Genomic DNA, 21,578 nt, shown 5'->3' on the forward strand with positions numbered 1-21,578 from the left:
ACCCCCCCCCAACCCCAGGACACATCCATTTGTTTTATGTTCTTGTAGAAACTTACAGCCCTTCTTCACAGTATTTAAGCTCAGAGCCTTTTTACATTTACTTGATTATTTGATTAATGTTTTCCCATCTCTCCCACCTGCTTTCTCCATTAAGGCCTAAGGGACTAGACCATGGTTTTATTTATTTTTTTTGCTGTTCCTTATCATATCCCCAGAAACACCCAACATCTGGTTACATATAGCAGGAGCTCAAGGAATAATTAGTGAATGAACACTGTCTGCTGGAAAACAACTGTCAAACAGACCACCCCAGAATATGACACAGTATAACGTATTATAATATGACATACTATAGCTAAATATCGTAGCTAAAGATAAAAAGTTAAATAGCAACCAGAATTAGGCTTAGAAAAACATCCCTGAGTAGGTTTTATTTCAGAATAAATTTTCTTGTGGTTCAACTCTCAGTTATTCAATATACATTTATCAAAATGTTAAATTCTCAATGTAATCTTGAAGTAACTATAGAGTGATGATTTTATTTCAATATTGAGTTAAACATGAAGGTATCTCTTTCACTCCAGTATCTTTTAGAAGCTATCAGATACATAGCTATTCATATATATATAGCTATTCATATTATACAGTTATATAAAATATCCATATGTTGTACTACAAAACATAAGCCTAAAAAATCCTTTGACTCCTTGCATGTACTAGTATATAAGAAAAGCATTATTGAAAAATAAGTATTTCTATAAATCCCATATACAGTAGTGATAAATCCATAGAATTTAACAGATGGGAATGCTTTCAAGCCCAAAATCTCAAAGATGAACTAATAACTCTAATTCACACCTAGGAAACCTCTATTATAGGCTTTTAAAACCTGACTTGTTAAGCATAAAGGGTAACCAAAGACAGATGATGAGTCAGATGCTGAATACTATGACAAAATGCCAGGATCAAATGCGATTCACAGACCTGTACCCCTGGGGATAAAAATATATTATATGTTTATAAAAAATAAAAAAATTTTTAAAAATGCCATGATCAAAGGATGGTTTACAATCATATTAAAACAGGGGTCATAAAAGCAGATGTTCAGAAAAAGGCGAGTATGAATAGACAGTAATGAAAGAACAATAAGGCAAAGACTACCAAAGGCAAGTTATTATGGGTTATAATTAGACAATGACTAGGTTGTGAGGCAATTCCATGATCCCAAGAAAACAAATTTTAATGTTTAAGTTGTAACAATGATCTAAGAAAGAAATGCAAAGAAAGTTACAGAACATTTAACTTCTTTTTTTTTTTTTTAAAGAGCTAGAGCAGGTGAGTCAGCACACTTTTTCTATCGAGGGCCAGACAGTAAATGTTTCAGTCTTTGCAGGCCACACAGTCTCTGTGGCAACTACACAGCCCTGCTGATGGACTGCAAAAGCAACCAGACTGTACAAAAATGAGTGAGTTGTCGTTGTGCTCCAATAAACCTTTGTTTGTGAACACTGATGCTCACCTTTCATGTTAATTATCATGAGTCACAAATACTATTCTTTTTCTAATTTCTTCAATAATTTAAAAATGTAAAAGCCGTTCTTAGTTCATGGGCTTGTATAAACACAGGCTGCAGGCCCAGTGTGGCCCTTGGGCCATAGTCTGCCTACCCCTGAGCTGGAGGCATATCTCACTATGCTACAAAACAAGGATCACTGTAGCAAGGCCATGTATAAACAGAGAGATTACAGCCTTGATAGCTCAGTCCTTCAAGATCTGTTTAGATCCTACGTGATACAGAACTGAGCTAATACCAACATAAAATAGCACATAAAATAGCAGGCTTGTAACACTAGGAGCTTTGAGTACTATGTCTATTTAAGCCCCCCAAAACTGCTCTGATGAAAAATTTGTGAGACCAAGCATTCTCTCAAATCTAAAACCGACCTTTTAATTAACTAGTTGATAATTTACATGACCTGCCAACAGCCAGATTATGCCTTAATTTTCTCATTAAAATAGTGCTAATATCCCTTCATGAATATAAGCATTGCTGTATTAGTAAACATGAAATAATATATAGAAAGCACTTTTTTTAAAAAAATTTTTTTAAGATTTTTATTTATTTATTTGACAGAGAGAGAGATCACAAGTAGGCAGTAGGCAGAGAAGCAGGCAGAGAGAGAGAGAGGAGGAAGCAGGCTTCCCGCTGAGCAGAGAGCCCGATGTGGGGCTAGATCCCAGCACCCTGGGATCATGACCTGAGCCGAAGGCAGAGGCTTAACCCACTGAGCCACCCAGGCGCCCCTAGAAAGCACTTTTTTTAAGAAAGGATTTTTACTTTATTTGACAGAGAGAGATCACAATTAGGCAGAAAGGCAGGCAGAGAGAGAGGGGGAAGCAGGCTCCCCGCTGAGCAGAGAGCCTGATGCGGGGCTCAATCCCAGGACCCTGGGATCATGACCTGAGCCAAAGGCAGAGGCTTTAACCCACTGAGCCACTGAGGTGCCCCTAGAAAGCACTTTAAAAAAAATTTATATCTGTTTTATAGAGAGAGAGAGAGAGAAAGAGCATGAAGCGGGGGGGAGGGACCGAGAGAGGGGGAGAGAGAATCTCAAGCAGACTCCCTGCTGAGTGTGAAGCCTGACTTGGGCTTGATCCCATGACCCTGAGATCATGACCTGAGCTGATATCAAGAGCTGGATGCCCAATTGACTGAGCCTCCCAGGTGCCCCAAAAAGCACTTTGAAGAGAAAAAATAGGTATTGTTATCTAAACTATCTTGAGGACTATCCTTTTGCTTCTGAAAAAAGTATGGACAATAATGAAGATTAGGGAACTCTATGCTTCATTTAAAAATTGGGGGTGTAAGTTACCCTCATATGGATCATCTTACCTGCTCCCATTTCCCCCTTCCAGAAAGTCCCGATAGTCTAAACTCAAATGATGGTATGTGGCTTAAGGTTTGTCCTTATACTTCGTTAAAACAAAAGCTTGAACAAAATATATTATAAAATATAGAATTCAAGCTACTAAGCTATACAATGAGAGGCTATGCAAATATATAAAAAATAATCCTAGAGATTTATAAAGACTTAAAAAAATTCACTAGAGGGCGCCTGGGTGGCTCAGTGGGTTAAGCCGCTGCCTTCGGCTCAGGTCATGATCTCAGGGTCCTGGGATCGAGTCCCGCATCGGGCTCTCTGCTCAGCAGGGAGCCTGCTTCCCCCCTCTCTCTCTGCCTGCCTCTCTGCCTACTTGTGATTTCTCTCTGTCAAATAAATAAATAAAATCTTTAAAAAAAAAAACTCACTAGAAATACAGCTACAAGATATTCTGCATATAAAAGAGGTATACTACTCAACTCACCTGTGCTTTCTCCAGATATTTTATCAGCACCATTGTTATTTGTACCACTGGAGCGAACTATACTGGAAGAACTTTGATAATTGAGCTTAGGAAGACAATCAGCACTTCCTTTGGTACTCTCGCTCTCTGACACTGCAAAGATTAAAATGAAAGTGTTAATAATGATAAAAGCTATAAAGAAGCTACTTAGCTTTTATTTATTTAGCTATTATACTATTACAGAAGGAATAAAGAGAAGTAGCTTTTAGTTGTAAATATTTCTATCTGATAATAAGTGATAAGAAAATACCAAATACCTCTCTATTTGCTGATCACAAATAAATGATTAAACTTATTTGAGGCCTTAAAGTGTTTCAACTTTCTAAGTACTGGTGATGCGTGAGGTCCACACATACATTTTACATTTCTTCTTTGGTCATGAAACACTGCTTTTGATGGAGGTAGGCAAGGGAGGGAATATGAGTTGCAGACCATTAACACAATCACTAAATAAAAATATTGTTAAACCTTAGAAAAGAGTCACTGTTTGAAGAAATACATATATATTTCTACTATAAGAAGCGTAGTAATTGATCAGAGTGTTGTGTGACTGAGGTTGTACACGTCACACAGTAAGTATGCCTGGGTGGTGCAGTTGGTTGGCATCGGACTCTTGGTTTCGGTTTAGGCCGAGATCTCAGGGTTGTGAGATGGAGTCTCGTGTCAGGCTCCACGCTCAGGACGGAGTCTGCTTAAGATTCTCTTTCCTTCTCCTTCTGCCCTACCCTTCCTCCCTGTGCTCTTTTTCTAAAATAAATAAATAAATCTTTAAAACAAAAAAGGTTCACAAATTTATTCAATATCAACTTAAGAAATACCTACAGGAACTAGAATCACTCCCTTTCTTATCTTTTTCTTCTTGAATTTCCTCAGTAGATATATCTCCTCTTCTAACTTCATCCTTAGATAACGAATTATATCCAAGATCAGACTGGCCACCTAGGAAAAAAAAGAAAAAAAAAAGAAACAAAACCCCTATGCTGTTTATCATAAACTTCTTTATTGAGAACAGCTGGAATTAGAAGCAACATATTGGTGTCCAGGTTTACTTATGAGAAATTTTCTGGATAACATCCAATTGAAAGCATTCTTTTGTTAGCTCTCCTCCCCCATCACTATTAATGCAAGAAAAAGATGATCTCAAAATAATTTGTTTTTGGCTCCATACTGCAGTCAAAAGTGATTATGTACATTCATACTACTGTCTGGGCTTCTAAAGTTACAGACAGACCAGACATTCTTTAGGCCTATGACGTTTCTAGGTGAAAGTCAAAGTTCCAACTAAGCAATGCAGAAGAAAAATCTGCAGAGAATTCATAACAGAACATTCACACATAGATCACTGGAGCCAAATGTCTAAATGATTCTACCAAAGAAAATGAGTTTATTTAAATTTATTGATAGGTAGTTGCTTTCTCTGAAAATTCAGTTGGATAATTATTGAATTGTACCTGAGTATAAATACACAGGAATGAGAAAAAAATTAGGCAAACATTGCACTGATTAAGAAAAAAGGCCGTCTGTAGTTTCAAATTGTTTTCACTAGATTAGCATCAAAACATAAGGTTTTAAATCCTAGTTCTCCATCTTACGAGACATAATTTTAAGTAAACCACTTAACCTTTTGGTTTAGATTTCAAGTCCCCAGATTTCTCACACACAGAGCATGGTTATGATTATATGAGAGAGACTATATATGGAATAGCTTTATAAACTGGTAATGAACTGTATAAAGAAATTTATATTATCACTAGATATTTACTTTAATATCTGTTATGATTTTGAGTATTTTTTCTAATCAAACTTTTGGCTCTGTTTCAACAGAAAATAAAATTTAAAAATATGAAGACAATCTTGATGAAATCCATGCTTTTATTAGATTCTGTACTGCTTTTAAAGTCCATAATTAAAAACAAAATATAGGGGGCACCTGGTTGGCTCAGTTCAAAAAGTAGGTGACTCCTGATGTTGGGGCTGTGAGTTTGAGCCCCAAATGGGGAGCAGAGATTACTTAAATAAAAATGAGACTAAAAAAAATTGATTTCTTCATTTTTTAAAAAGATTTTATTTATTCATTTGTCAGAGAGAGAGAGCAGAAGCAGGCAGAGGGAGAAGCAGGTTCCCCGCTGAGCAAGGAGCCCGATGTGGGACTCAAGCCCAGGACCATGGGATCATGATCTGAGCTGAAGGCAGATGCCCAACGGACTGAGCCACCCAGGTGTCCCTGATTTCTTCATTTTTAAGAGTGAATGCCTGAGGATGACTACTATAACTCAGATTAAATTCACATTGCATGATAAAAAACTAAAACTAGCCAAGGAAGAACTATGAAAATTACATTTCAACACAATTTGTTTACATTTATTACTCTTCAAAGTAGGCAAAAGGAGAGACAGACCAAGATAATGTTACCATTTGTAGAGACAGAAGCCTTCATATTTCATTATTTATGCTTGGATTTTTAAATTTAAAATTTCTGTCTGTTAAGAGGTGTCTCTTACACTCTGTTCAAAAGTCATGGGAGGGGCGCCTGGGTGGCTCAGTGGGTTAAGCCGCTGCCTTCGGCTCAGGTCATGATCTCAGGGTCCTGGGATCGAGTCCCGCATCGGGCTCTCTGCTCAGCAGGGAGCCTGCTTCCCCCTCTCTCTCTGCCTGCCTCTCTGCCTACTTGTGATTTCTCTCTGTCAAATAAATAAATAAAATCTTTAAAAAAAAAAAAAAAGTCATGGGATGCCTGGGTGGCTCAATCAGTTAACTGTTTGCCTTTGGCTCAGGTCATGATCTTGGGGTCCTGAGATTGAGCCCTGAGTCAGGCTTCCTGCTCAGCAAGGAGTCTGCTTCTCCTTCTCTCTCTGCTCCCCCCTCTCCCCACCACTTAAGTTCTCTCTTGAAAAAAAGAAAAAAAAAGAGTCATGTGTCTTTTTAAAAATGTACTAAGGGAAAGGACAAAATCATTCAAGAAATTGTGTCAGTTTTGATTCTTAGAGAAAACTTATGTACAAATCTGATATTTTAATGAAATTAATAGTATCTTCAGTGCTAGAATGCTATAACTTTTATATGTATTTGCAAGTTTTTTATTATACCTTTTTAATATATTTAAGACACAAGAAATTACAAAAATAATACAGCAGAGAGTTCCTGTGTACTCTTCACCCAGCTCCCGTCAATAATATTATCTTACAAGAAACATAACACACTGTTAAAACCAGGAAGTTGATGCTGATATGTACTAGTAACTCTGATCAGGGCTATTAAGTTTCTTTTTTAAAAAACTCTAATAACATTTTCATAATCACGAACAAGAATTTACCCTAGGAAAGTGACAAGATACAGAGATCTGTGTGCCATCCAGAGTTAATTGGATTACCATGGAGTAAATACTTGAATAAACTCTCTTAAACTTTTATCTATTCCAATAAAGAATGAATAAAATAGCATATAGTTATTAGACACAATATCAAACCAAGTACCTAAGATATACAATTAAAAAGTGACAGTTAACCTAAATACATTACTGAGAATTAAAATCTCAAAAAGACAGGCTAGCAAATTTATTTTTTAAAATGTACTGTAATAAATGTATACATAAGCACACACAAACCTGTACTAGATCTATCATCAGTAGCATATACTTTGATTAAACCCGTATTAAAAGGTGCCTGCTCCACAGTGTGTGTCCCATGACCACTATCCATGCTGCCATGACTAACAGCATCCAGGTCACTGCCATCTGCTTAAGAACACAATTTGACAGCATTTTACTACTCAGGCAGATACCAAAAATACACATTAGTTTGTTGCTCAAGCTAATAATCCACTCATACTGAACATGAACGTGCCACATAATTAGCAAATTACAACTATGACAATTATAACTACTATGAATTATTAATGGATACTAAAACAAGATCACCAAAGAGTGATAATTTAACAGTTAAAGAAAAAAAGTGACTTAAGGTATTTTTTAAATGGGAAAATAATATTAGAATTTGTTTAATGGCAATAAAAATTAGAAATCATTAAATATTTTGAAACCATTTAAAATTTCTAAGAAATGTAAATTATAACTAGTCAATTAATTTCTTTTTTACAAAGTAAAATAAGTACATCTCTTAAGAACCTTTAATTACCTGAGAGAGTGGTTTGTGATAAGTGTGTGTGTTTCTTTAAAGCTCTTTTGAACTGTGCTACTCCTAAAACAACGTTCCTTACTTTTGTCCAAAGAAAATAGCCACTACGACTTCTTGAAGGCCAGGTACTTTCCAAAACAGCCTATTCATTCAACAAAATAAAATAATTAGTAAGACAATATGTATCAGTGAATGCACATCAGCTTTATAGTCAAGCCAAGAATATCTACGTTGTATAACAACAAAATGGAACAAAAAATCTTACTTGATTTACAGAATATATTTTAATACTCCAAAATCAATGCCAAATAAAGCCTGAATCAATAATTTCTGCCATTAAATTAAGGTTGTACAATCACAAAAGTTATACTCGTTTCTCCATTAACTCAAAGTAATTACCTTATTGTAATAACCATAAGTGATGGCATTGGGGTCAATACCAGCTTTCTGCATTTCAAAAAGCACTCGAACTGCAAGCACTGGCTGATCATACTGCCCGCAAAGCTGCATAAGAATGCGGTAGCACACCTGAAAACACATAGTTCAGAAGTGTTTGGAAACAAGGTATCTATGAACTTAGGTCTAGAATAAAATAGTGCATTTTTAAAAATAATCGTTACCTCATCAGGTGGATCCATCTTTTTTGACTGCATTTTTTTAAGGACATCATAAGCTGTTTTCAGGGCCCTGACTTTTGAGTGACACACTTTCACATAAGCTGGCAGACAAATAAACCACAGTCCATAACAATGGCGCAGGAGACACCTAGACCACATTTGAGGAATGGAAGAGTACCTCTTGGCAATTTTATGGGCTGATTTAATTTCCTAGAAAAAAATGCAAGGGTCTCATTAATAGAATGTCACACTTAAGCATCCTTATTTAACTGAATCCTGAACAAGTGTAAGTCATACGCTTTTATATACTTCCCTAACAAAATCTGTCTATAATTAATACATATTCAAGCCTGTGCTTGAATCTGTATTATAAAATATGTGAAATAAAGTTCCAAGATAAGAAAACTAGTTAATTTTTGAAGTCACATTACTCTAAATTATTTGGGGGATGTTTTGAGGAGCATAATAATCTAGTCATATATATGGGGTAGTAAAATATATTAAGGGAGGATGAGTGTCATATTTATTTTTGTTCTAACACTTGATTACATGAAGAATGCAAAATTGTCAAAGCACCTGTTTTGTTCTTCTGAACATGGGAGAAGGGCTACTAGGACTACTTGATTTTGAAGGCAATTTGTTCTTTCGTGTTTGTAGAAATCCTTCAGGTCTCTCAAATAAATTGTTTCTAAGAACTGGAAATCCATTATAGCTGTTTTTGAAAAGAAAAAAAAATCTCAAGCACACATAGATGATCATACTGGTCACAATCTAAAAAAAAAAAACCTGACCAATAACATCTTAACTTAGAGTCTATTTTGATTATCTTTCTCCATCAGACTATGATATATACTCAACAAATATTTGTGTTAATGTTGCCTTTCTTGCTATCATGTAGCAGCCAAATATGAACTCAAATATATATTTCAGAGGTAGGAAAGTGAAAGATTTAAATTTTGCTGAATTTGACACAAACACGTGAACTTTGTAAGTTAGTATTCACGTAAATATACAGCAAACATATGAGATAATATGACAGCTGGTAAAGGGCCCCGAATCAATACTCTTTCAGACAGGACAGTCATTAGTATTATTGCTTTAGATTAAGATATTACCACAGAACCGTCCTCTTCAAAAAATACAAATAACATATTAGCACACTCCAGGACAAACTCTTATATTATCATGAATTGGTTTATCCGGTTAGCTAAGCAGGATCTGGCTCTCATTTGTCAGAAAGAAAATCGAAGAGGTAGAAGAAGAAGAAGAAGAAGAAGAAGACGACGACGACGACGAAGACGACGATGACAACGAAGAAGATGAAGATGAAGACGAAGAAAAAGACGGTGGTGGCAAAAAGATTAGAATGAATGGCCCTATTGGGAATGTGAAAGGTAGCTGCAGCTAGGAAAGAGCCATGCTAAAACAGAAGAAACCCCTGAGCATCAAACTGAACCTACTTTATAGCCTTCCTAAAGGTATAACAGTAGTTTCAATTAACTGAGAAGAAAACCAGCTATAATAAAAGATGGTAAACTGTATCTATTATACACTACCACAGGCAAATTCAGTAAAGTGAAAAAATAAATATTAAATGTTAAGTAGGAATAAAATAGCAAAGTTCAGGAAAACTACAACCTGTAAAAAATTCATTATATGTACATGGTGTGATAATAAGACCATTCTGTGTATCTTTTGTATGTGTGTGTGTGTTAGTCACCATACAGTACATCATTGGTTTTTGGTATAGCATTCCATGATCCATTGTTTACGTATAACACCCAGTGCTCCATGGAATCTGTGCCTCCTTAATACCCATCACCAGGCCCACCTGTCTTCCCACCCCACTCCTTCTAAAACTCTCCATTTGTTTCCCAGAGTCCATAGTCTTTCATGGTTCATCTCCCACTCCGATTTCTCCCCCTTTGTTTTTCCCTTCTCCTAATGTCCTCCATGTTATTCTTTATGTTCCATAAATAAGAGACCATATGATAACTGACTTTCTCTGTTTGACTTATTTCACTTGGCATAATCTCCTTCAGTCCCATCCAAGTTGATGTAAAAGTTAGGTATTCATCCTTTCTGATGGCCGAGTAATATTCCATTGTGTATATGGACCACATCTTTATCCATTCATCTGTTGAAGGGCATCTTGGCTCTTTCCACATTTTGGCTATTGTGGACATTGCTGCTATGAACATCAGGGTGCATATGGCCCTTCTTTTCACCACATCTGTATCTCTGAGGTAAATACCCAGTAATGCAATTGCTGGGTCATAGGGTATCTCTATTTTTAATTTTTTGAGGAACCTCCACACTGTTTTCCAAAGTGGCTGCACCAATCTGCATTCCCACCAACAGTATAAGAGGGTTCCCCTTTCTCCACAACTTCTCCAATACTTGTTGTTTCTTGCTTGTTGATTTTTGCCATTCTAACTGATGTCCATTCTGTTTATCTTATGGAAACTTACTACCCTATCATTTCATACAGACAATGTTGAATATGAGTAACCTCTCACTAAGAGGACACACTGTGCTCACTGAAGACATTTAAGTTGTATTTCCAATGATGTGTATGATTGCAAAATTATATTGTTAGTCTCAACATAAGAAGTGACTTAGATTCTTTAAGACTAGGGAACTTTCTAAGCTAAGTAGTTTTTTTAAATTAGAGGACTAAATCTAAAAGTAAAATTGCAAAAATAACGAATACTGTTATGCTGAAAATAAAAAATAAATTAAAAAAAAGAAAAAAAGTTAAAGCCAAAGCATAAAAAGAAAAACAAAACTATATTAGTGAAACCTGTTCCTAAGACAGTCTTTGAAGTGTAATGTACAAACAGATAAAAGAAATGAGATCTTGTTTAGAAAGAAAAAGAAGTGAGAAAGAGAGAAATTAGGAGATTTTAAACACCTCTGACAAAACCCAGAATTCTAAAAAGTGATCTGAGCAACATCATCAATAGATGAAAAGTAAGGGCAGGAACCGAGTGGCCTATGAATTAATCAACAACATTCATAAACACCTGTTGCACCACTTTTTCATCTGTAAAAGGAAGAATTTAATCCAAGTTATAAATGAGGGTGTCCTGAAAAATCCTTTTTCAATGAAAATAAACTGTGACCTAATGAATAATAGATGTGAAATGGTTTTAAAATCTTTAAAGTAAGAAAGTATTACCAGAGAAAGAAATCATTTAAAATCTAAAAGGAAGTGCCATTTTAAGTAAAAATAAATGCATACTGGAAACTACTTCTAGTAGGTAACAAATGTATGTGTGTAATATACATCTGGATAGATATCCGGATGTATAATAAATCTACCTTTATGACAACCTTATTTCACTATGCTCAGAACTTTTCTCTTTCCCACTAGACTTAAAAGCAGGAACAATGTATCATTCAAGCCTATATACCAAACACTTACTGCAGGATCTGACCAAATTTCCTAAGTTAACTGACTGATTCCCAGTAGTTCTGAATTTCCACGACTTAAATAAAAACTCACAGAAAAATAGCCCCCAAAATTATATTATTAAAATTAAGGCCACAAATATTGACTAACTTAGATTTAATCCTGTTGTAAACCAGGATTACATTAATCACTATGTGTGTGGGAAAGGGGATGAAAGCGAGAGAATCAGCTTCAACGAGAAACAAAAATCAAAATCTGTAATAAAAGTGCTGCATTTTGGTGGGGTGAGATCCTAACTAAGTTTAACCAACATTTATGAGAACAGATACTTATATACATATAGAGAGCTAACCAAGTCTACGTTATGCAAAATTACAACTCTTTGCTTTTTATACCTCAAAACTTAGTAATGGATGTGGGATAAGCTTGCTTACCACCTAAAAATTAGGAATCTGTAAAGTTTGGATTTTTGAAAATACCACAGTCCTTAGAAAGCTACGTCACAGATGATGGATTGCTTCTCTCTTTCAATCTCAAACATTCTGCCTCTTGAATACCTGTACTGTAAAGGGGGTTCTTCACCATTGGGTAGATGGGGGATCTCAGGTGGTGTTACAAAAACAGTATGTTCACTTTTGAAAGATTCATCCAGTTCTATAAGTCGCATTTCACCACTCTTGTCCATATCCACCTGAAAAAGTTTAAAAAACATACATTAAGAAAAATACATTGGTTAGCCTAGAATTTGTCTATGGGGAATGGTTAAATGAAACATTTATATAGCTGGATATTAAAGAACTATTAAAAAAATGAGCAAGTCTTCTATGCACCATTAAAAAAGATTTCTAAGATAATTAAGTAAACATAACAAGGTATAGGACAGTGTATACAGTATACTATTTTTTGAGTAAAAAAGAGAGAAAAATAAAAACACACACTCATTTTTTTTTTGAAAGATATACTAAAGAATACTATGAAAAGTAATTTCCCATATGGGGAAGGGGTGATGAACGGAATAAAGGATGAGATAGGACCCAGATTTCCCAATGTATACCTTTTCATATTATTTTGCATTTTGAATAATGAGAATGTACTCAAAAAGTAATATTTTTAAAAAATTCACAAACCCAAGTGTATGTATGTGTTGAGAATACCTTGTTCTAGGTTTCATTTATACTAAATATAAGATACTTCTCTAAGTTTTTCCAGTTTACCTAGAAGCAGATTTGAGTTAAAATTCCAATCACATCAGTATTGAAAGCACTTGAATAGTACAATCTCTTCTAGATACTCTATGGCAAGGTAATATTCACAAAAAGTGAAAACTTAACAGACTCTAAAATGCCTAAAAAGAGCTCATAAGCTAAAAAGCACAACACTGGCATTAATTAAAAACAAACAAAAAACCCCAACAAGATATCATACATATGACAAAATTTAACCCACAGCACTTTATTAAGTTAGAGAGAATATCATATTACCAGTTGGAAATAAATGGGTGAACAAGAATTATAAAAAGTTAACTCTTTAAGATAAGGATTTAAGGCACAATATACCAAAAAAGGCCAAGGATATCTTTAAAAATTTTTAAATTCTTATTTTAAAAAAATGGACACTCAGAGTGTTCTTACATAAATTGTCAGTTATAATTTCACAGAACTACATGCTATAATCCCCAAGACTGAAGAATGTTTTTAATGATATATCCATATAGTGAGCTAGAAAACAATAAAGATGTTTCAGAATAATGACATGAAAAAATGTTCACAAAGTAATGATAAATGACAAAAACCCATTTTACATATATTTTTATTCTAATTTTTTAAAAGAGTGAATATGTATGCCATATATACATATGTGTATCTATACACATATATATACTTGTGTTTTTCTCTTTCACACATATATACTCTTATCAAAATGTTACCTCTGGGTAATGGTATTACTGCTTGTCTTTTCCTTATATTGTTACTTTCCAATCAAAAAATAATATGTATTAGCTTTATTGGTTTTTCCACAAATTATAAAAGTAATCAATCTTCAGAATAAAAGTTTAAGCAAATAAAATTTAATAGTAAAAATTTAGGCAAAGTAGAATATATTGGTTTTAGAATAAGTATTTAAATTCTGTTGAAGGATAGTTAAAAATCAGTATTAAAAAAGGGTACCTTTCTTTCTAGCCTGTCAAAAAAGAACTTTTATATAGTGAAATTAGCAAAGATACAGTAAACTAGATAATCACATACCCTGCTGGTACTCAAAATAGGTAAAGTCTTCTTTAGAAAGCAAGATATATTTAAACACATCTGCCTTATTCTTATTCTAAGAATATAATCTAACATGAAAAACATTTATCAGCATGAAAAATGTTTTTTTTTTTTTGCAGGATTGCAATAGCAATACACTGGAAGTCACCCATATTTCAAAAAAACAGGTAAAGTATGATAAATAGATGAAATATACAATCATTAAAAATTAAAGTAATAAAGATCACACACAATTCTGGTTGAACAAGACAAATTAAACACAACAATTTACTTTCAATCCCTCTTGAAATCTCACCAAACTGAGAAGTAAGGGGATTGGAAAACACACACACACACACACAAAACAATGACCCACAAAGATAAAATGAACTGGAGAGAGGACAATAGCACAGCTGGAAAAACATTTTAGAAGCTGCAAAGTAGATTGATGTGACCCGTGAAAGCTGAAAGCCACAGATATGGCACTGGGGAGGGGATAAAGGAAAAAGCCAAAAATCTAGCCATTTTGCTCCATAGAGTCCCAGAAAGATCAGGAATGAAAAGTGCTCGAATGACCTTGAAGATGGGAATGGACACGTTGCTGAAGCAGGAGAACTGGTTAAAAGCCAGTTAAGGACTCCCAGATCCCTGACCCAACTCAGTATTAGGGCACTACCTCTCCACACCGTGGCCATAGATGAGGTTGGGTCTTTCTGTGTGACCCAGAGGGACTCTAGACTTGAGGACACCAAGCAGAGCTGTGGCAGATGAAGGAGGTTAATAAAAACAGGAGAAGTGAGTAAAAGCCTACACGATACAAGGGAAAGCCCTCAGCTACCTTCCCCATTCTGCTGTGAGAACACTGGCAACCAGTCTTATACTCCTCAGGCTCAAGACTGGAGATAACCTCTTGGGGAAACTAAGCAGCCTAAAAGAAAAGAATTATAGACACTGATCAAACAGGGACTCTAATGAAATAGGTGAGTTCTTTTATGACCATCAATCTCATACCTAAGGAAACTCCAAGCCTCACCTTCCCATTAAAGCTCCAGTGAGTTCTTGTGCCTCATTCTTGAAATACTGACCAAAGATCACACAAGGAAAACTAATAACTTGAAGAAGAATAAAACAAACAAATATTAAAAGCAACACTTGAGTAAGAAGCAGCAGAGACAGGGGATATGGAGAGGGTGGTTGGGTTATAGACATTGGGGAGGGTATGTGAAATGGTGAGTGTTGTGAAGTGTGTAAGCCTGACGATTCACAGACCTGTACCCCCGGGGCAAATAATACATTATATGTTAATAAAAATAATTAATAAATTTTAAAAATGCCATTGGGAAAAAAAAGAAGCAGAGACAATGCAGAGGGAAAAAACTGCTCAAAATAACTAAAACGAGTAAGTCTACATCCATGATAAGAAGATGCTATAAAAAAAGAGACTTAGAGAAATTATAAATGTGAGAGAAGTCAAAATTATACTACAAAAGTCGGAAAAATAAACTTGAAGAAATCTCCCAGAAAATGGAGATGAAAAATAGAGAGACAGAACATGGGATGAAAAAAGTTAGGAGTATCAGGATAGGAAGGCCAGTGTCCAAGTAATACATACTTCAGAAAAAGAGAACTGAAGAAATGGAGTAAAGAAAGAATGGGATGCAGGAAAATTGCCCAGAATCTGAAGAAAATGAGTCCATAGAGTAAAAGAGCCTGCACGTATTCAACTCAACGAAGAAAAGATGGCCTCCACCAGACATATCCTTATGAAACTTAGAATATCAAGGATCTTAAATGCTTTCAGAGAGAAGAAAAAATCAGGTACAAAAGGTCAGAAATCAACAGAACATTAGACCAAATGGTATTCTCAACAATTACATTTGGAGCTAGAAGATTTAAAAATTTTATATCAGCCAAATTAGCAATCAAGTATTGGGAGAGGGGGCACCTGGGTGGCTCAGTGGGTTAATGCCTCTGCCTTCGGCTCTGGTCATGATCCCAGAGTCCTGGGATCGAGCCCCTCATCGGGCTCTCTGCTCAGTGGGGAGCCTGCTTCCCTTTCTCTCTCTCTGCCTGCCTCTCTGCCTACTTGTGATCTCTGTCTGTCAAATAAATAAATAAAATTTTTTAAAAAAGTATTGGGAGAGAATAAAGACATTTATAGACAGGTAAGGCATCAAAAAATGTTTATCTCTCATGTACGCTCTCTCACTAAGCTATTGGGAGATGTGCTCCGTCAAAAGGAAATACACTAAGAAAGAAGTTACTAAAGCCAGAAAGCAGGGGATCCAACTCTGGAGAGAAGTCAATACAAGTCCCAAGATGATGGTGAAGGAAAAAACCAGGATGACAGAGTAGCAAACAATCAGTTCAGACTGCAATACACATGGAAACTTCCAGCAAAAATTTAAAAAAAAAAATCAAATGGATAGATTACCTGATATGTTGGAAAAACAGATTTTTAGATTTTCCACTTTTGTAGAAAAGTTTGGAGATGAGTTAATAGACACAAAACAAGAAAATACAGTAATTATTAACTTTGGAGAAAACAAAATCCAAGCATGAAAGGAAATCTAATTACTATATATATTATGTGGCCTAGCTGGGATTATATGCAAAGTGATAATAATATTAACACCGAACAACAATTTGAGCAAAATTCCTTATAATGACACTGGGAGAATTCAGGTGGTATGGTAGGTATGACATTAATGGATAATACATAAAACATTAATGGATAATTAATGGATAATTCATAAAACAATCAGCAGCAATAAAAACATGTTATTTGGAAATCTTAAGGTAGAAAGCTGAAGAACTGGATGAAAGAGATGGAAAGAAATGGATGAAAGTAGTTGCCTTTGGGGAGTAAAAACTAGGGGCAGGAAGGAATGAGACCGAAGCCTTGGAAAATTATTTGACTTTTTATTTATTTTTTTTATTTTTATTTATTTTTTTTTAAAGATTTTTTATTTATTTATCAGAGAGAGAGAGGGAGAGAGAGCGAGCACAGGCAGACAGAATGGCAGGCAGAGGCAGAGGGAGAAGCAGGTTCCCTGCTGAGCAAGGAGCCCGATGTGGGACTCGATCCCAGGATGCTGGGATCATGACCTGAGCCGAAGGCAGCTGCTTAACCAACTGAGCCACCCAGGCGTCCCTTATTTGACTTTTTAAATTGTTATGTTTTACTGTAGGAAAAATGAACATTTCCTTTTATGAGATTTGACAATGATATTAAAAATGCCTATAAGATCTGGTTGTATAAAAAATTGGGAGACTTATAATTATAATTATATATTTATTTTTATAATTATTTTATAATCATTTTATAATTATATGTTTATAATTATATAATTATAAATATATGATTATAATTATGTAAAAAAACACTGAAAGTAAAGGGCACTGGGCTTTACAGAGTTTTTTTCTCTCTTTCATTTTCCACACTCCCTGTTCTGTTAGTCATTTAATAATATTGTTAAAAATTAAAACTTTCAATAAAAACAGAGAACACCTGAGCCATTATCAGCAAACTGAGCAGTATTTTTTTTCCCAATTTATTTATTTTCAGAAAAACAGTATTCATTATTTTTTCACCACACCCAGTGCTCCATGCAAGCTGTGCCCTCTATAATACCCACCACCTGATACCCCAACCTCCCACCCCCCCGCCACTTCAAACCCCTCAGACAAGGGGCGTTAGAGAGGAGTAGGGAATTTGGGTAAATTGGAAGGGGAGGTGAACCATGAGAGACTATGGACTCTGAAAAACAGTCTGAGCAGTATTTTTAAAACAACAGCATTAGGAATATGTCAATGATAACTCAAATCATAGGTAACCCAATAGGATACAGTTTTCAGGGGCAACCCAAGAACAATGAGAAGCTCTACGCACAAACATTTGATGCAGATGAAATGTGGTTGATCTAATTATAAGAGCAGCAATGATAATGAAGACAAAGTGATAGTTAAATACCCAAAGTCACTGGAAAGAAAAGGTGGAAACTACTCCTGTCTCCAGAATTGAACATTATGAGAGCAAAATGCTTGTCTATGAATAGATGTTTTTCCATTTTTGTTTACTTGTTATTTATTCTTTAAAAATTTATTTGTCACAGAGAGAGCAGAGAGAGCCAGAGAGAACATGTGTGGGGGAGGGGCAGAGGGAGAAGCTAGAGAAGTGAGAGAAGCAAGGAGTCTCTGAGCAGGGAGCCTGCGGGTTGGGTGTGGGGCGGGGGTGGGGGTGGGGGTTGCTGATCCCAGAATCCTGGGATCATGACCTGAGCCCAAGGCAGACACTTAACCGACCAAGCCACCCAGGCACTCCTAAATTTCCAGCCACTTTGATCACATAGGAAAAAACCTGTATGAAGACAGCTGCTCTAATTCTCAGCACCATAAAGTCTATTAAAATACTTTGCAGATTCGGTACCCTGGGAAAAGATATTTCCCTTAACCTGTATACCAATGAAATCGCATTTCAACATTATAAAAACAATCATGCTATATACATCCTACATTAATCAGTTGGCCATTTCTGTCTTTTGGAAAGCACAGTGACATCTGCCCATTGGAAAAAAAGAAATCCAACACCCACGACAGGATAAAATTAAAATAATTTTCATATTCTCTTCATATTTTTTCCATAAGACATTAATATACTTAGCAAACACTGCAGAGGGATGCTTAAGAGACTAAGAAAAATCTTACCAGACTATCTGTTAAACAAAACTGCCCTTAGTTAAGAACCCTCCTATAGGAACAGATTGTAAGGATTTAAAACACAATCATATGAAGAACAAGAACACATGGTTCTTAAATTAGTCATAAATGAAGCTCAAATAATTCTCATAGTTTTTCATAGTCCTATTCAGTATTACCCACTCTAGTTTCCTAAAATTGGGCAAATGTTTTCTGTTTGAATATGCAGAGGTTGAAAGAGGAATATGTCTAATTCCTATTCATTCTTTGTCATGGATTGAGTTAGATAGTTAATAATATTATTTATATATAATTTATATAAAAATATCTATATATAAATATATAATTTGTAATTTATATATAAGTATTACTTATTTCCCATAGCTAAATTACCAGAGGCAAGAGTATCTGTTCACTTACATGATTAAAAGTCACCCAACTAAGAAACAAACCCACATAAATGATTATTTAAACGTATTATTGATATTCATAAAACATTTGCAGATTAAAAGCAAGTACTCACTTGCTTTACTAAGCATACTTAAACTGTGGTATTAAAAAATGAAAGGTACTACCAGTACTGTATAATTATTTACTATTTCAGACAGTTCTGCTTAACAAAACTAGGAATACAATTAACCTCTAACTGCATATGAAGGTTATTAAGATGTATTTTGGATCTTGTGACATTTTATTATATTCTCTAATAAAAAACTTCTTGAATTATAATAAAGCACATACAAGTAACTATGTTTTAGTCAGTTAATTTTCAGTTTTAATTTTCTTAGTCACTCAAATTTTTAAGTGCAACATGATTGCATTATATATAAGTGATCCTTTGTTGGATCTAGATTTTGAGTAGGTAAATAGCATTTCAGGAAAATAATCTGTCTAGAAACAGTGGTTACACATGAAACAGGATTGGCTTTTTTTGGACAGAATGTATATTCTTTAAGCGATTATTCTCATCAAGTCCTGCACTGACTCCAAGTAAATAGCAGGTGACCTACTTTCAGAAATTCCTAGACAATATAATCTAGTAATTATCAGTGATAAAATATCCTTCTTAGAACATGATGCCCTAGGTACCTAGCAGAAGTGTTATATGTCTTACAATATTAATGAGTATTTTTAAAACCATGTGATACTCACATTACTGTATATGAATTCTTAGCTAAAACACAAACTTGTGAACAGGGTCCATAAAATGAGTAGAAAAAGAGAACAAGATTTCATGTCTTCTGCATCGTTAATTGGATTCCCACAACAAATTCAGTGTTCCCATTTGGATTAATCAATGTAGTGGCTTAAGTATGCTATTAGCAAAACTCTGATCACTACTAGTTCAGTCCCTTATGATTAATTAGCTTGGCAGAGGAACAAACTATTACATGAATGTGTGTCACTGTTCACAAGGCAAGCTCCATGAGCATATATGGATGACCACTGGAAGTCCAGCACCACTGGGGAAAACTTCCACCAAAGTGCATAATGGTGTAAGAAACATCTCTCTCTTTTTTAAAATAGGCTCTACGCCCAACATGGGGCTTGAACTCATGACCCTCAGATTAAGAGTCACGTGCTCTACCTCCTCAGCCAGCTAGACACCCCCAGAAACATCATTTTTTACATAAAACCAACCAATTATTCCTATAAAAAAGGGTAGAGAAATTATGTTTTAAAGCACACTTTTCTGTTTGCCACGCATCTTTCTATTTATTTACTCTTTCTATTAAGCACCAAATAAAGCAAACCTACAGATTTGGCTAAGATAAGTGAAAGTCAAATTCTTGGCACAATGCTTCAGTGTAAATAAAACTGTCAAGGAGTTACCTCTCAAAATAAACAGGATTTTGAAGCTCTATATAAGCAGAGTTCAACCTACAAAGAAGCCAGGGTTCTAAAAGTCCACTTCTAAATAGAGTATTCAAAATCAGGTTGATAGAAATGGTCTATGTTTTGGAGTCATGGTCACATGGAAATCTTTTTTTTTTTTTTTAAAAGATGTATTTATTTATTTATTTGACAGACAGAGATCACAAGTAGACAGAGAGGCAGGCAGAGAGAGACAGGGAAGTAGGCTCCCTGCTGAGCAGAGAGCCCTATGCGGGGCTCAATCCCAGGACCCTGGGATCATGACCTGAGCCGAAGGCAGAGGCTTTAACCCACTGAGCCATCCAAGCGCCCCCACATGGAAATCTTATTTGCCAAAACTCATCAAACTGTACATTTCAGAGGTGCAATTTACTATGTGTATATTATATCTCAATAAACTTTGTTTTTTAAAACATGTCCTAGGGGCACCATTTGAACCACAGCTTATCATCATTTACATCCATTTCTATGAAAAAAATGAATTATGAGTTCTAAGTGGATAATGGCATATATCCATTTTTTCCCCCAACTCCAAAGCATTTCAATAACTAGGGTGATCATTTCTAGGCACCTTAACATTCTCTATCAGCACAAGCAACAGTATTTCTCTACACCATTCATCCATCAAGTGTTCTAAATGGAAGGATCTTAACTTGTTCTTGTTCTTCATATGTATAAGTCATTTAAAAGTCAAACATTTGTATGTCGTGAAATGATAAAAACAAATGAATGGCCATTCTATAAAATCAAAAATTGGTAAAATATAAAAAATAGTCAATAGAAAAAAAGTTTTCTACTTTTTAGTTCATCCAATACTACTTTGAACACTGGGAAATATGCAAAGTGATCTCTCCTCACAATGTATTTTAAACATAGGTGAGAAAACGACACAGAAAGACTAGATAACTTGTCTCAAATCACAGGTATAAGAACTGAGACTCAGGTAGTCCTTATTCCCAAGGCAGTGTTTTTCCTATTATATCTGATATAGTTAGAATCATTTCTCATTTTTATAAGACATATTTGGAACTGATTTAATAGTAAAAAACACTTTGGAGTCCAACTCAGAACTGAGCCAATTTCTGAATACTGAGGGATGAGCAGTATTTTGGCTGTTATACCTCCTGCCCTCAAAAATCACTAATTTTCTTTCGGTCACATAAATTTGAACATGATGGACTTCTTTAAA

At 35.1% G+C, this 21,578-nt stretch overlaps 1 protein-coding gene across 7 annotated transcripts in view; it reads right to left on the bottom strand.

The window, feature by feature from the left end:
* DENND4A (DENN domain containing 4A) overlaps positions 1 to 21,578 on the bottom strand; it is a 129,888-nt gene that overhangs the window by 31,150 nt on the left and 77,160 nt on the right. For 3 of the 7 annotated variants that reach the window (XM_044232001.1, XM_044232003.1, XM_044232000.1), the window contains exons 15-22: positions 12,128 to 12,261; positions 8,732 to 8,867; positions 8,159 to 8,365; positions 7,938 to 8,066; positions 7,539 to 7,680; positions 7,010 to 7,141; positions 4,228 to 4,344; positions 3,367 to 3,498 (exon numbers count right to left, since the gene is read on the bottom strand). In XM_044232001.1, coding sequence (XP_044087936.1) covers positions 3,367 to 3,498; positions 4,228 to 4,344; positions 7,010 to 7,141; positions 7,539 to 7,680; positions 7,938 to 8,066; positions 8,159 to 8,365; positions 8,732 to 8,867; positions 12,128 to 12,261 — 1,129 coding nt within the window. The remainder of the gene's footprint in view (positions 1 to 3,366; positions 3,499 to 4,227; positions 4,345 to 7,009; positions 7,142 to 7,538; positions 7,681 to 7,937; positions 8,067 to 8,158; positions 8,366 to 8,731; positions 8,868 to 12,127; positions 12,262 to 21,578) is intronic. The other 4 variants (XM_044232004.1, XM_044232002.1, XM_044232006.1 and 1 more) reach the window with 2 other exon arrangements.

Source organism: Neovison vison, chromosome 13 (genome assembly GCF_020171115.1).
Source record: "Neovison vison isolate M4711 chromosome 13, ASM_NN_V1, whole genome shotgun sequence".
Classification (NCBI taxonomy): Eukaryota; Metazoa; Chordata; class Mammalia; order Carnivora; family Mustelidae; genus Neogale; species Neogale vison.